We start from the raw sequence: 16,238 nt of genomic DNA, 5'->3' as shown, positions 1-16,238 counted from the left end.
GGCCAGCTAGACTGTCTTGTGTAGCCATGAGCAGTGAGAGACCCTGGCTTAAACAAGGTGAAAGTGTGTGTGTGGGGGGGGGGGGCTGGAGAGATGGCTCAGAGGTTAAGAGCATTGCCTGCTCTTCCAAAGGTCCTGAGTTCAATTCCCAGCAACCACATGGTGGCTCACAACCATCTGTAATGAGGTCTGGTGCCCTCTTCTGGCCTGCAGACATAGACACAGACAGAATATTATATACATAATAAATAAATAAATATTTAAAAAAAAAGAAAGTAGGGGAGCAACACCTTAAACTGTCCCCTGACCTCCGCGCGCGCGCGCACACACACACACACACACACACACACACACACACACACACACACAATAAAAACCAATTGAATACAAGTGAGCTTCAGATGGTTCGGACATGATTTTTATTTAAGCACGGGCTTTTAGCATGGTCCACCCTGGAGCACAGCCTTCTGCCTCACAGCTCGTCTGGGGCTACAGGGTCCTGGCGTGGCTCAACTCCACCAGAAGGTATGACTATGAGCCACAGGGAAAACAACCCATGAAGAGAACACAATGAGAAGAACATCCACCGTGTTACAAATCACTTTGTCATCATAGACACAAAATGGCACTCATTGTTAGTAGATAGCCACAAAACACTTGAGGAAACGGTTTTAGACAAGGTGACCGGAGCTTCGTGGTGGGAGGGACACAGGGTGCTCATCCACAATCTTTAAGTAGAAAATATTTGAAGGTCCAACATTCTCACTATCCACAAAATGATGCTAAATCAGCAAACATATTAAAGAGCACATTAAAGGAGATAACAGTGTCTTTACAGCTATCATCTTGAATAGGTATTTGAATTAACTTCCTGCAGAATACAAGGAGATCATAGTCCAGCAGCAAATCATTGCAACATAGCAAGTAGATATGGTTTCAACGCGTTACACTGCGGAGGAGAATACGGAGGACGGACAATGATAACTTAATCATACGAAATGAGATACAAAGCTGAAGTACAGTCTACTTAAATAGCTTGGTGACTAGGGAATGCTCAGTACTGTGCTAAAACGCCATTTTAAAAGTAAAATCTTTAAAACTTTGTGCTTAAACTTCTTTTCCTGTTAAACTATTTCTTATTCTTAATACTGACACCACAAATTACAAGAGGTCACAATTCCCGCCGACGCACCGACATGAAACATTGTACACAGAGAGGCGACTCGCCGTTAGTTCACAGTGTAGGACAGCGGTGTGCACTGGGTCCGGAAGGGCTCTCCGTTAGACAGGTCCTTCGTAGACCTTTCCCAAAACGCGAAGCAGTGAGAGGGGTTTCAAAAAGAACAGGAAGTGACACATCGCACACGTCGGAAGGGGAATCAACTTGGATTCTTCATGGGTGCGGCCTAAGCGACCTTCTTCTTCTGCTGTAGAAGTGCCTGAGACCATGCTGCCGTGAAAAATTCATCATGTAATTTTGTTTTCGAGTGCTGTTAAAAATCACGGGAAGGGAGCAGGCGGGGAGGGAAAGGAGAAAGAGCATGTAAGTTCCGTCATTGAATGTGGGATCTATTCTAAGGTCCCAAGGTAGCCTGATATTTATTTTTTTTGAAAATTTTCAGAGTTCAGAAATCATGCTGACTTCAGCACCTAGGGGCAGAATAATTAAAGGCTGGCCCCTGGCTCCCTGCTTTTGGCCCTGAAGGCCCTTTCTTTACAGATCCTGAAAACATCATCTCCCCGATGAACTCCATCCCGAGGATGTGTGCACTATATCCATTACCCTAGTTACATGCATCTTTAGCAGTTAGCAAAAGTGGTTTGGTTATTTTAGTCAACATTTCCATTTCAAGCTTAAAAGGCTAAAATAAAAAAACAAAAGATTTGTTAGCAGAATGAGCTAGCCTTTCCTTGTTTGGTCCCTCACACAGAAGTGATGCTGGGCTCCACTGTCTCTCAATAAGCAACTGGGGTTATATTCAATAATCATCAATAATCATGTCTTGGTGAAAGAGACACGTCGCTGAAAAGGTTCATACAGGTGCTAGGGAAGTGTAACTGAATGTATAACCCTGCATGTGTGCATTTATAGTCTTCCATATACGCACACACATTCCTACACGTTCCATACGTGAAGCTGATACGTATTCTGAAAACGGATATCAGGACTCCTCGGAAATTAAACAGTAGTTTCTGCGACAGTCGCTGATGTTTTGGTCTGGTATTTTCCATTTTTCAGGCAGGGTTTTGCTATGCTGCCCAGGTTGGCCTCAAACTTAGGTTTCTTGGGCCTCAGCCCCCAGAGGGTTGGGGTTAGAGGCCTGCACCCTAACTCTCACCTATCCTCACTGCTGTAAGGATCGTGTTTTCATACACTGACCCGAAGGGCAATATGTTTATACGTGGCATTAGTACGTGGTTTGAGGGCAAACCTATCAATATGTTCTCACTGTACTGAGATTCTCGAATGCAGACAGAGATGATGTCAGTGTTGTGGCTACCATCAAGGGCAATATAAAAGGAACTTGGATTAGGGTAGAGGGAAAGGAGAATTTTACCAATAATCAATTACTACCAAGGAGTAAAATAAGTTTTTTGAACAATATATTCTAGGCACTGTATTTAGCTATAAAAATTTAGGAAGCTTTAAGCCCACATCTTGGGTCTGGCCCTTGCTGTCTTCCTGCCAGCATCTGAGGTCACCTTGAGTCCTCTGCACTATCACAATGGCCCCTAAACCAACCTCCGTGTCTCTATTCTCCAATCTATGGAGCGTACAACTTACACCTAAGAGAACTGTCAGACTGTACGCATGTGTACTAGGCCTGATGCACACACACAGTAAATTCACACACCACCCCTGGGACCCTTTCCTTCAGAGGTCAGCTTTGTTAGCATAGTAACAATCTATCCAGAACTCCTACACCTCATAACAACATCCTATGCTATGAAGCCACGAATCTCACGACCTCTCCATGATCAATCCTGCTTTCAGATTGTTTCTGTGGATCCGCCCCTAGGCAGACTGCTCTGGGCAAACTGCTCTGGGCTCCACCAGCCACTCGGCATGCCCTCTCCACGTATCCGCTTTCCTGCTGACAGCGCCCCCTCAGCAGTGACTCTGGTTTTTCTGTTTTGAACTCCCACAACACTCATTCCTGCTGGGTGGAATTTGGACTACTGTCTTGGCTCCCCACACGTAAGCTCCTGATAATCTGGGGCCTGCTGTCCAGCTCTCTCCACCCCCAACCGCAGCACTGCGCCTCCTGCTTGACCCGTAGGTGGTCAAGGCATGCTATTGAACCTTTGTTGACTTACTGATTGGATTCCTGCTGTAAACCATTACTCTTTAACTATAAGGAATAATTGCAGAGTTAAAGCAATGAAATTATTCTGTCAAAACACGTTCAAAGGCAAAGTATTCAAAGAAAATTTAAGATGGTTAAATATTTTACACAAAAACCCAAACAAGCAAGATACCTAGTTATTGCGTTATAACTTAGATTGAGGTGGCAGTGACCCTGTATATATGAGAATAAAGACATACTTAACTTTAAACGAAGTTGTTACTAGCATCAAAGAAAATCCTACGTGAAGCTATTTTATTATAGAACTGCTTTAAAACTCCCATCTTTATGCGTAAGAAAAATATTAGCAGGCTGTAGGTTTTGAAAGAGGCTTACAACTAATTTGGGAATATCCTAATTCACTGGGCATACTGAGTCGGTTTACGTCGCGTTATCTGTGGATTCCCATGAAGCTTCACACGTGCACGGAAGAGTGACGGCTTCAGGTGTCTGGCATGTATATGATTGCATTCAAGCAGCCGCAGTTTCAAAGCCTGGAGCTAACTAGCGATTTGCTTATGAGTCATTTGTATTGCGGTCTAAGGAGGTGGATTTTTCCAGCTCATAAGCCTGTTCATGAACCACAGGGAACGGTAATAACCAAGTGTCGTCTGTCTCTAGGTCCATTTAGTAACCCTCAGTGAATGTTAAGCTGCTACTCTCTCTGTCTTCTAAAATCTCCAACTACAAGAACTGTGTTAGAGCAGTTTCAATCACGGGGATTTTAAACACATTTAAAAATCCGTTATTGGTCATTCTGAGGGGAACTTATTTTGCTTTCGGTACACGTAGACGCATGATTTCGATAATGTCATACATAGTAGGTGCAACTGAGCTCATGAGATTCATTTTTTCATTGCAACTACAGGGGAAAGTAGTTTTTAATTATACGTTCAATTCGAGCAGCGACACTCATCCCAAGGTACAACCCAGCACTGGACAAAACAATCTGTTCTGACTGTCAATATAACGACGTCTTTAAATCATTCTTCACGTGCGCCATTGGAAGAAGGGAGCGTTTTTTTCCTCTGAGTTTTTCTATAAGTGCCGACTGTGATTTCCACTATTTCTGGGATTTCGAAGACTTAGATAGCGCCTCTCTGGTTCTGCATAGAAAATACTGTCACTGCGCGATCTTGGAGGCATTTGTGATCCGCACTCTTTTGAGTCAGTTCTTCTTACTAGTTATAATACTAGTTATAACAGTTTTCATTTATTATCATGAAAACAATTAAATTTGATTTGGAAAGATGAATTCTAAAAGACATGGCAAGACGGGAAGATTAGAAGAGTCTGAGCTTGTAGAAATTTGGGTATCTTATCAATCAGTAATTTCTTATTTTCATTGTATGATACACAAGGGGCAACTTATCTGATGGCAGAAATAAGGATTCAGTGACTATACTTGTATCTTCCAGAGAAACTCGGGTGAATTTAGGATGGGTGCTGCTCTTCAAACTAACCCTGGGCACAGAGGAAGTTGTGCACCCGATGGCATTTACTTTCAGAAAGGTCCACGCCAAATACGTGGACGCACAAATGAAGGGTTCAGATTTCTCTCCTGCTTAATGGAATGAGGGTGATATTTGACCACTCGGGAAACGGTCAGGATGAAATGGAAAACCTGGACACTGTGTGCACATGTCTAGTACTTAGAACCATTTTACTCCCAGTCTGGACAAGTAGAAGGTGGTCCATCCTACCGATGGGCATGACCCAGAACTCACAGGTGTTAAGAGTAAAGCTACCCCACACTGCCAATTATTAACCTTAAATTGGTAAGTCAAGGCACCTTCATGCAAATCCCCTGGCTGATAGATCTTCTGAAAGTCGTTCACTATAGACTAGAGATCTTTTGTGTATATTCCTAATCCCATTTCTCCTAAGGAGTTTACTAACTGTGAGCTCTTCCAGGCTGTCTAAGACAGAGCCAGGCACACTTGCCCAATGAGAGAATGGTGATTCCCATACCCCAGCCTATGCCTCTATATCCGATATTACATATATCCTAGACTCCTCTTAATCTGGCTGAATTTATGTGCATGTTGAACATTCCAGTCAATGTATCCCAATATCAATATAACTGCCTTTCTCGAAGATTTCCACCTGTCAAAGGTCTTCTACAGAAATTCTCAGCTAGCTTTGGTAAAACCGAGAGTGAACAGTAAAAAGTTCTCAGGATGCAGTGAGGATGACTTACCTTACTCTAGTAGGAAACCAGTGACAGCAAATAATGAAATATAATACAAGTTAAAAAATGCCTCTCAACGCATGCAGCACTGTGATTAGTCATAAAAGCCTGATCAGGTTTAGGTGCAATATGGGATTTTTCATCTCTTTTGAAAATAAAAATTGAACATGTTATTTCTTATCCTTCAATACCCGCTATAGAGTTATGCTTAACTTTTTGATGTAATGAAACATGCAATATTTGCTCATAACCATATGTCAAGGTACACGTAGCTATAATACTACATTTGGCATAAATGTTACATATAAAGGAGAAATATTAATCATTTAATATCTACTGCACATTTTATCTGAGTTTTCAATTATTTACATTGTAGGTCCTGTTAACAGCCGAGGAGAGAAGGAATGGGCTTTAATGGAGATGTCTTCTACATCAGATAACACAGTCCAATTTAATAAAGGAAAATATGCTTTGCGACAAATGTAATACGCTCATCTTCATAAATCATTTGTGCCAAAAATGCGACAGTATCCTGATGATGAATAGCAAGAGGGGATGGTCATGATGGAACTTATATTAAAATCTGACAAATGTGTTTAGAGCCAAAGTTAGCAGCATATTTGTTTTCAATTTTCAACAAATGTGGCAACAATTTGCTTGTTATTAAATCAATTCATAAAGGCTAACTTTTTTTCCTGAGTGATTTGCTTTCAAGGGACACATGCAAGAAATGGGCCCAGTTCGTTATACACATGACAGGTTGTGACTGAGACACGCACACAGGAAATGTGATGTGTGGATGGAATGTATATTGGGCGAGGGAGATTCTTAGGATAGACGCGCGAGTGCCCAACAAGAGGGGTTGAGGCAACTCCCCTTTACCCTAAGAAGCGCCCTCCTAGCATGGATCTTGTGAGGGATCTGCCCAAGTGTCTTCATAAACATTCACTGAGAAGCAGATATCCTGCACTAGCAAGTGAGTTTCACCTGATCGGGGGTGATTAGGTTATTCTGTATCATTTGGGCTTTACTGTCAACTAGTGAGGCTGGAAAGAACCTGCTGGTTCAGGGCAGACAGATCAGCAGGAGCTAACCGTCAGTGTGCAGGGCTCACTGGCAAGCGAGAGGGAGGGCTACCCTCTTGTGTACGCACAAGGCCTTGCCTGATGAACGCTGAGAGGGCGGGTTCTGTCTCTGCCACTCTTTATGTTCACGACCCTCAGATCTTTCCACATATGGTCTTCTACAGTTAATCCGTTATGCTAAGAATGTTTTATGTGTCACATTCATTTAGGAAATGCTCCTGTATACCTCGAAACGTTTTTCAAAGGCGTTGAATTTGTTTTCATCAGACTCACATGTCCTCGGTTAATATGGGCAGTATGGACATTACTCAGTGTAAGATACCATGCATGGCCAGAGCTTTTCTTTCTAGAGGTTTTTAGCATGTGTCCTTGGTACGTATATACGCAAGCTGAACTATGACATTAAAGGTAGATTAAAGCGATCATCACTTGCAGAAGAGAATACATTCTAAAAGTTATTTAACTGACATGTATGTTGCAAGAACATATTAACAGCTCTGTCTGCATGTTAACTAGGTGGTCCCCACATGTGTGTGCCCTCATTACTCTTCCTTCTCCATGTGGGAGAGGTTAGAAGCATTATTAGCTCATACAGCTAAAGGTTCTTCTAGGGAAGTGTAGCCAAGTAAGAAAAAGCATTTCGTCAGTAGGTTTTCTGGACACATCTACCCTACTTTTTAAGTACACATGCTGTCATAGTAAATTTTGTAGCATTTATGAATAACGTGACCCTCTGCTAGATTCTGTGTCTTGCAGAACTGAAGGACAACAGGGTTGTTATGGTTTATTTTCCTGAGTTATCTGGAACTTTCTATCATACACTCATCAAATGATAAATTGTATTGTAAAGCTACCAAGTACATATTAATGACTGTCTTAAAACTTTTGTGATTCTTACATAAAGGAAATACTTTGAAACATTATAATGGCATAAAATCATATCTTGAGAACAGAGCAAAAATATCAAATATATATAGTTCTACAGCAGAATTCTTTAGGAATATATCTGTTAAGAATCATTTATTAAATTGAGCTCTGCGAAGTACATACTTTTTCTAAAACAAGGGAAATGCAGTACTTTTATAATTTTAACACATTTTGAGATGTCACTAAAGATAAATCATTTGTTTCTAAAATTATATGTACTGTTATCTTATGGTCTAAGTGTAAACCTATCATTTCTGAGTCACTGATGACCTGGAGTTAAACAGGCTAAGCAACACCACGTGCTGGTGCCTTCCTTGTTCTGAGGGCTTTGGGTCCTGAAGCTCCGAGACCATGATGCATTGTAGCTGGCATGTGTTAAATCTTTAAAAATATCTTCAAATTCTGGGACTGAAAACAACGAAGTCTTATAATACAGATTACAGTTCCAGAATGTAATAAGAATTTCAGTCTTATGCCAGTATCATGATGCTGGTGGTTGCTTACAAAAATTAATACCAACACCAGGTATTCTAGATGGTTCTCTTGGGGACAGGGGGGAAAGGCTTCCCGATGGAACTCTGAGAGTCTCTGAGGGGGCTGAGTTTTGTTTTCTGGTAATGAGGGTATTACACCACACCAAGACCCCATGCATTCTGGGTGCTGGCAGTGGCTTCTCTGGGCGGGAGTGGAAAGTATCTATTCAAATGCAGGTATTCTGAGGATCCCTGCACCCATCAAGGACAGAATTGGCATCTACTTTCTGCTGAGAATGGGAAAGTTCTAACGTTTCCGGGGGAGCTGGTAATGCGTAGTTAGTGCTCTAAGCCCTGTTTACGCAGGTCGTCTGGGCAGAAGGCTTGAAAGAGATGTGGCTGTTGACTCTAAGTCAGTTCACAAGAAGCCCCGAGGTGCTTTAAAAAGGTGATGCTCAGTTTTTAGTGCAGTTGAGGCAAATCCTCCAGAGGAAGGCCAGACTCCCCAGAGATTCTGAGCATCCCTCAAATGGATCTCTTTGCTCTCAGGAGAGAGTTCAGGGTGTGCTGGCTCTAGGATTGGATTCTGGTCGAATTGGTCATATTTCTCCTTCTCCTCACTGTGTACGTATATGTGATTGTTTACAGTCTTTAGGAGCCCAAGTGATTCTACTCTCCTGGAAATAATGCAGTTGGAGGAGATCAATAGCTACAGGAAATATCAGCCTCATGTTTAGATCCAAGGGTCTGACTGTTCCTATCAACTTAGGTTTTCGTCTCGTGGAGGCAGAGCCCAGCAAGTGGTCCAGAAGCAGCAGCGCACACGGTGGGAGCTTGTGTGGGGGACCGGGGTTGCTCTTGGAATCGGGATTGATATGGATGCCATGCAAGCAGGTGCCTCGGTGACAGCTAAGACAAGGGCTAGCTCAAGACTGGAGAATTCAGCTCATGGCTATGACAGAAAGAAAACAAATCTGGTAGGTTTCCTACCAATTCATGACTGAAATTTGCTTTCGAAATGACTGAAATCAGCCACACGGCTGATTTCATTTTGGATCTGGCAAACAGAATGAACGTTTGAACCTATCTACCGAGAAGATTCGCCTCTCCTTGCCAACAACTTGGAGCCACCAGTTCGAACTCGTCGAGACATAGGCATCCCCGTTTTACAGGAACTAGATTGTTAGAGAAAAAGCAAGTCATCTCGTTGCAAGGGAACAGTCAACCCAGCCAGAGGAGAGTAGTGACAGAGACTCTACAGGGGACAGACAAGGGGGAGGACACCATAACTCTTGGGGGGTGGGGCTGTCTGTTCTAGTTCAACCAAATCCTCAAATGCAGAACGCCTCTGGGGCGGATACAGGTCTTCATCATGGGCTCATTCACTATGAACACTCTTGTCTACGGACCAGCAGAGATCATTCTTTCAGAAGGTCATTCTATTTTGTAAGGCAACCCAGATCAAGCATAAGACATCACTTCCCATTTACCCAGAGACTTCTGTTTTGTTGAGTTTGATCAATCCTGCCAGTCCTTAAACAAACATTTTACTTATCGAAGCTTTCTAAAGCCTGTGAAGCTACGTTTGGGGTTTTGTTATACTTCACTGTTGACTTGAACTAGCCTGAAGCTGCTGAAGAATGTTAGCCACAGTAGACTGTGGGGGCCTTCTCATTAGGTCTACTTCTTCCTGAACCAAGGAGCATGCCAGGTCAAAGGAACGTCAGACCTTTCTGAATGGACACAGGGTGCTAAGCAGCAGGTACTCACAGGACAACCTCCACATGGTCCAAAGCCCACTGATCATGACCTGTTCCATTGTGACGCGGCTGCCACCAGCGCAGCAACACTCCTTTCATCCGTGCCTCCCTGCGTCATAGACAGAACGACAAAGCAGCTGAATATTTAAGACCTTTCTTCCAGTAGGTGAGCTGAAGATCTCAGACAATCTGGTGGGCTAATCTAAGGCAAGACCGTGGTGTACACAGAATCCAGATTTGCTTAGTGCCTAGTACTCTTCCAAGCAGTATGGAATTTTATTGGCAGCTTAAGGTTCGTGGTCTCTTTCTCCCTCCTTCCCTTTGTCCTAACAGTATCTAGGAAAGCAACCTGTTTATCCACGAACATGAAATGCTCTCTGGGATAGGTTCTGTGCTAGCGGTTTGGTGAACAAGGCTAAGCAAAGTTGATATGGTTGCATATTCCCCAGATTTCCAAATGGTCACTCTAAATAGAGGCTCAAGGTTGCTGCTTTCCAAAGGACTAGAGAAATATGCACAGTGTCTTTGCACTTAGCTCTCCATCCATTCCCTCTTGTCCTCCTATCTTGATTGACTATTTGCCTCCGGACCTCTGGTAAACAGCAACACAATGCTGGTGGTCTGGGCTATCCCGGCTCTGCCACTGCCTAGGCTCATGGCATTGACCCAATAACCACCCAAATCCCACGTCAAACTCAAGGATTCCCAGGAATGGGCAGGAGATCATGCACTCCCCTTAGGGCCACTTACAGAGGGACGTTGTAAGACACCCGCTGAGCCTGCATAAAGTCCTTTGGCTGGTGTTGAGCGATGACATGCCAGGTGATGCCGTTGTTGACGCTGTACTGCAGCAGCACGGCCTTGTCCACCGCGTGGGGGCCGCTGAGGTCACTGTTGCAACTGTCTGTCTGGGACGTGCTCCCAATTTGTAAGACAAACATAATTTTGCTGAAGAAAAAAGTTAAGAGGGGAATCAGTTTCAGATGAAAGTTGGAAACATTAAAGGAGGAAGAAGATCTCAACCTTTGTTCTTCCTAAAGTTCGTAATTCCTGAGTTCATAACACAGTTGGGTTTTGTGGGCTTCATGTCTGGAGATTCAACCAGTCGTACACAGAAGATATTCAGAAAAAAAAAACCTGTCCTGAAAGTGTACAGCCTTTATCTCCTTTATTATCCCTCAAGCAAGACAGTGTATCATCCATCTGCAAGGTTTATACATTGTATTTATATATTTATACATTGTGTTTATATGTTTATACATTGTGTTTATATGTTTATACATTGTGTTTATATGTTTATACATTGTATTTGTATATTTATACCTTGTGTTTGTATGTTTATACCTTGTGTTTATATGTTTATACATTGTATTTATATATTTATACATTGTGTTTATGTTTATACATTGTATTTATATGTTTATACATTGTATTTATATGTTTATACATTGTATTTGTATGTTTATACATTGTATTTATTTGGACACCGTAAATCACGCAGAGATGGGACTCACACAGGAGCTTTAGTGTGGACTAAGTGTGAGTACTGCATTGAAGAGGGATTTGAGCATCCCTGGGGATTCTGGAATCAATCTGCCATGTTTACTAAGGGCTGACTGTGTAACCTAAATATGAATAAACAGTTCTGACTTTCAAAGATGTGTCCCTCTTTGCAGGATGCTGGAAACCAGTTTAGTATACACCCCCCAACCTTCTGTTCCCTAAACAGTCACATAGGCTGGGCAGCTGAGGACAGGGAACACAGCCCCAGTCTGTGTGCTGTTTGTTTTTTATGAATCGCTCCAATCTGGACAGCATCTGGACAAGGATAAGTGATCATGTCTATTTTAGGAGAGGCCAGATGAGGAAAAGCTGAAGTAGAGCCTACAGGCTCAGGCTCACTTCTCTTCTCTGCTAGGTGTCGTTCCCCAGACATCCTTTCCCTTGGAGGACACAGTTTTCTGTGTGTGCATGTATGAACATGACTCTGTGGTGTGTGGGTTTGCATGTATCTGTATGGGGTGTGCATGTGCACGCATGTGTGTGGATTCCGGGGGTCGATGTCAGCTGTCTTCTAGAGTTTTGAGACAGGGTCTCTCCCTGAACCTGGGGTTTACTGATTCAGTTATCCTGGCTATCTAGCAAGCACCAGGCATCCTTTCCCTGCCTCTCCAGGGCTAGGATGATAGCTGTACGCCTACACTTGGCTTTGTGTCAGTCTGGGGGTCTAAACTTAGATTCTCATGTTTGCATGGTACTCATTGAGCCAACTCCTCAGCCCTAAAGACATGGATTTTTAAACACAGAAGCATATCCCCATGAGGTTCCCTGCGTGGCTCATGGACACTTGCCACTGCTTAGCAGGAACTCCAGTCCAGTTCTTCGGAATCTTTACCCATTCTTTGGCTTCGGCAAAATGGCTGCTGAGGAGTAGTGAAGAACTCAGGGTCTCCCTACCTCACTTCTGTAATTCATGCAGTTTCTGCTCATTCTGCTCTGAATTATGAATAGCCATCTCCTATACATGTGAATAATTAAAGATCTCATCATCCTTCATTTCTATTTACTGAACTTACAGATGTTAAACATAGGTATACAATTGCATATATATATATATATATATACATTTTCATGCTATATTTATGAATTGGATATGGCTAACATTAACTTATCTATGTAGATTCTCATTGTCCATTCTTTCTGTTACATTTAGCTATTTCCACTACGGTATCACCACTTAACTCGTTCATGTGGGAAGAAATAACAAAGACTTCCTAAGATAAATTTACACAGCCATCATCCTGAGCTGTTAGCACACACAATGGTCCTTTGATATTAAGGCTCCTTGGATTAGTGGACATTGTTGCATGAAATTCATGATCAGGTCCGGCTTGTGATCACTTCTGTGTCTTGAACACGGCACAAGGGTTTGCTCACCTTGCTCGGGTGAGATCCAGGGGCTTGGTAGCAGCTTGTCTTATCTGACAGCCATTGAAGTAGAGTGAGTCTCCGTGGGCATAGGGTGCCAGCTGTCCACAGCCACTTCCGATGGTGCCACCCTGGATGGTTTCCCAGTTGGCTTCAGTGACTCTTGCTGATTCAAAATTATCTTTAATGTAACTTGGAAGCTCGTGACTGAAGACAGAGCAATCATCCCCTGGGGAAAAGGATCACAGGGATTGGTACCAGCTGGAATAAACATAGTCCTCCAAGAGCGCAACAATATTCAATTTCAGATATAGCCGCACATACTGCAAGAACAGTGAAGTACCAGAATGCATCAGACCCAGGAGCAACCATTTCTCATGTATTTAGGTGACTGTTGACTTATGCTGAAAAAAGTCCCAGTAGTTTTGAGTCAGCGCTCATTAAAATGTGCACGTGAATGCACTTAATCTATTCTCTACACGCTACAGTGTCTGGCCAGGCCGGTGTGTTTACCAGTGCTGGGTCTCAGCAGGGAGCTTACACCCTGGCGTAGGAGGCCAACCTAATTTCTTTTTTCCCCAGCACGATTTTCTAGAAACTAGATACACTGTGTTCTGGTTCTCATCCCCCTTTCTCCTCGATGGATCCTCAGAGCAGAGTCTATGTCTTAGTTCCTTACTGGATTCTAAACCTAGCACAGCGTTTAGCAATGAAGTTGGGATAAATAAATGAACACTAAGCAGACTGGAAACGTCCCTCAGAAGCCACGAGGGTGAGATACTGGTGTATGAGACATTAAATGAGGGAATGTGTGCATGCTTATATGTCTCCTTGATTTCAACTGCACACGTGTTCTACACACCCGCAGTAGTTCAAAACCAAAAGGCTCTGCTTCTGTTGGATCAGGGAAGCGGGAAAATTCCAGACAGCTGGGCCTTCTCATGAGATGTGGGATTCATTGATTTGCCCAAAGTTAAAATTCTTCGGCTAATACCCAGGCAGACTCAGCTGGCCTCAGCAGCAGTGATAATGGGGGAGGAAGGAGGTGGGGAAGGAATTTTCAACACGAGACCTGTGCTGGCGCCTACATTAATCACATCCATTTCATCTGCAGGCAAAGGAACAGCATCGACCAAGAAATTTAAATGTAAGCCTCTGTGGAATTCATATATATATATATATCCTAACATCATATTCTTGGGGAAGTTGTATAATCTGGTCTTCTTTAGATAAATCAGCTGTGAGAACTGGGTGATTGGGCAGAAAGATCCAGGATCTGCTTGCCTTTACTGGTTCTGTGACTTCTGACACATCCCTTAGCCTCTAGAGTCTTAGTTTCCTTATTTATTGGGTAGTAACGGTCATCTTGAGCACAGGGAACTTGCAGGGCCGTCATAAACTCTAAGGGGCTCTCGAGAGTGGCGACTGTCTGTGCAAACAGTAACACAAGACAGTGCGAAGTTCAAAGAGTTCTTAGCTCTGCTAAACGGCAATTGTTAAGCTACGAAGACACAGTAAGCATTCAGCGACATAGGTTGGAACTGGAAAACTTTAGATGAAGGGAAAGCGGGACCGGCAGGCATTTTCCTACCATGTGAGAAGCTGAGAGACACGCTAACTCAAATACACTCAGCTTCTAGAAGGCCAAGAGGTAGAAATTACTCTGGTTGTTTGATGAGGTTTTTTCCTCCTCTAGGTGGCGATGTGACCCGAGAAGCAGAGAACTCAGGTCACCAGCTACAAAACGTGGAGTCTAACAGACACTGACGTCAAGACAAGGCTGGGAACTGAGTGTTGGGGTATAGCTGGGAAAGGAAACTAGTGTGAGGGATAGGGACGTCTTGAGTGGATGCATCCTGACTCACTGACTTACAAACATAATCATCATGCACAGAATTTATCAAGTTGATTTCAGTCGTTTATTTAATGCATGCATGTGAGGCAACTCTCAGTATATTTGTATATGCAGGTGCAAGAGTGTGCATGCACGTGTATGCATGTATGCAGTGGCCAGGAGACAACCTTAGATGTCATCATCAGGAATGTCATCCACCTCCTTTGAACGGGGCTCATCGATTAGTCTAGACTAGCAGCCAACTCGGCCCCAAGGAACCTTCTGTCTCTGTCCCCAGAGCTTACAATACAAGTGTGTAACGCCATGGCTGGTCTCTGTCCCCAGAGCTTACAAGTATGTAACACCATGGCTGGTCTCTGTCCCCAGAGCTCACAATACAAGTGTGTAATACCATGGCTGGTCTCTGTCCCCAGTGCTTACAATACAAGTGTGTAACACCATGGCTGGTCTCTGTCCCCAGTGCTTACAAGTGTGTAACACCATGGCTGCCATTTTTATATGAGTTCTGGGGACTGAACTCAGGCCCTTGAGCATGCAAACCAAGCGTTTTTCTGCCTAAGCTCTCCTCCCAACTCCTCAGTCTACTTTTCAAACTGGGTTTCAGGAGGCAGAAGGGGAACTTTGTGGGGGAAGAGGACCATATGTGTAAATATTGTAACGAGAGCCAGTGTTTTGTAGACCAGCTAAGAAGAATTTCAAAATGCTTTCAGGAACAGATCTCAAGTCTGTACGAGAATTCATTCTAAAGATGGTAACTCAGTGGTCAAAGGTTGTCAGCCTCACACCGCTAAGCCTGACTTTTCCATCCATTTCCTAGTGTACTCCCTGTGTATGTGAGACAGGGAGCCCAGCGCCTGCTTCAGGAGCAGCGCAGGGTGCAGACCTTGGAAGCTCTCGTCGCAGATGCAGACAGCACCGGTGGTGCAGTAGCCATGCCCGCTGCACAGCTTGGGACAGGCTTCTCCAATGTAGACGTGGTCGATGGCCCAGCTTTGCTTCTCAGTTTCTTCCCCTTTCTGGATCCAGCGGAACTGTGTGGCACTGAGAGATCCAAGGAAAACAAAGGGAGTCAGCAGCCATTCCTCTGCCTGTCTTGTCCAGCCTCTGCCTGTGGGAACGGCGATCTGAGGAAAGAGCTCAAATTTCTACCCAAAGCACCCCAAAAGTAACAGTTGACTCATCCTCCAGATGGGGTATGTGTCCTCATGCGTCTTTCTGAAAGCTGTATCTTCTCTAAGGCTTTCTCTTCTTTTGCCTATGTGCATGCATGTGCATGTCTAAGTAGGTACAAATGCATGCATGTGCTTATATGCAATGTATACTTGCATACGATGGAAGTCAGCGGTCAGTCTCAAGGGTTGTTCCTTCTATTGAATTTATATGAGAATTCACACACACACACACACACACACACACATACACACACATACACACACACATACACAACGTATCATTTTCCAAATCTTTCAGTGAGATAAACGCTGCTTCTGGCAATCTCACATGTTGTCCTTGTTATCTTCAGCTTTCTGTAACCTGGCAACCAGGAGGCATGCATGTCTGTATGATCAGCACAGCCTTTAGGGGAGCAGAACACTAGAGCAGAACTGGCCCCAATTCTAGCGTCTGTGTAGGATCTACCATTCAGGATATGTGAGCAACTGTTGCATGTATA

The 16,238-nt window shown here is 43.5% G+C and overlaps 1 protein-coding gene across 1 annotated transcript in view; it reads right to left on the bottom strand.

Moving 5' to 3' along the window:
* Positions 1–401: 401 nt before the first annotated feature.
* Positions 402–16,238, bottom strand: part of Reln (reelin) — a 445,074-nt gene continuing 429,237 nt past the window's right edge. The window contains exons 60-64 of the mRNA XM_041668128.1: positions 15,450–15,607; positions 12,721–12,940; positions 10,534–10,731; positions 9,794–9,892; positions 402–1,490 (exon numbers count right to left, since the gene is read on the bottom strand). Coding sequence (XP_041524062.1) covers positions 1,394–1,490; positions 9,794–9,892; positions 10,534–10,731; positions 12,721–12,940; positions 15,450–15,607 — 772 coding nt within the window. The 3' untranslated portion in view covers positions 402–1,393. The remainder of the gene's footprint in view (positions 1,491–9,793; positions 9,893–10,533; positions 10,732–12,720; positions 12,941–15,449; positions 15,608–16,238) is intronic.

Source organism: Microtus oregoni, unplaced genomic scaffold (assembly GCF_018167655.1).
Source record: "Microtus oregoni isolate MIOR12 unplaced genomic scaffold, Mior012 000018F_ref0000195, whole genome shotgun sequence".
Lineage (NCBI taxonomy): Eukaryota > Metazoa > Chordata > Mammalia > Rodentia > Cricetidae > Microtus > Microtus oregoni.
This window is presented reverse-complemented; position numbering and strand designations above follow the sequence as displayed.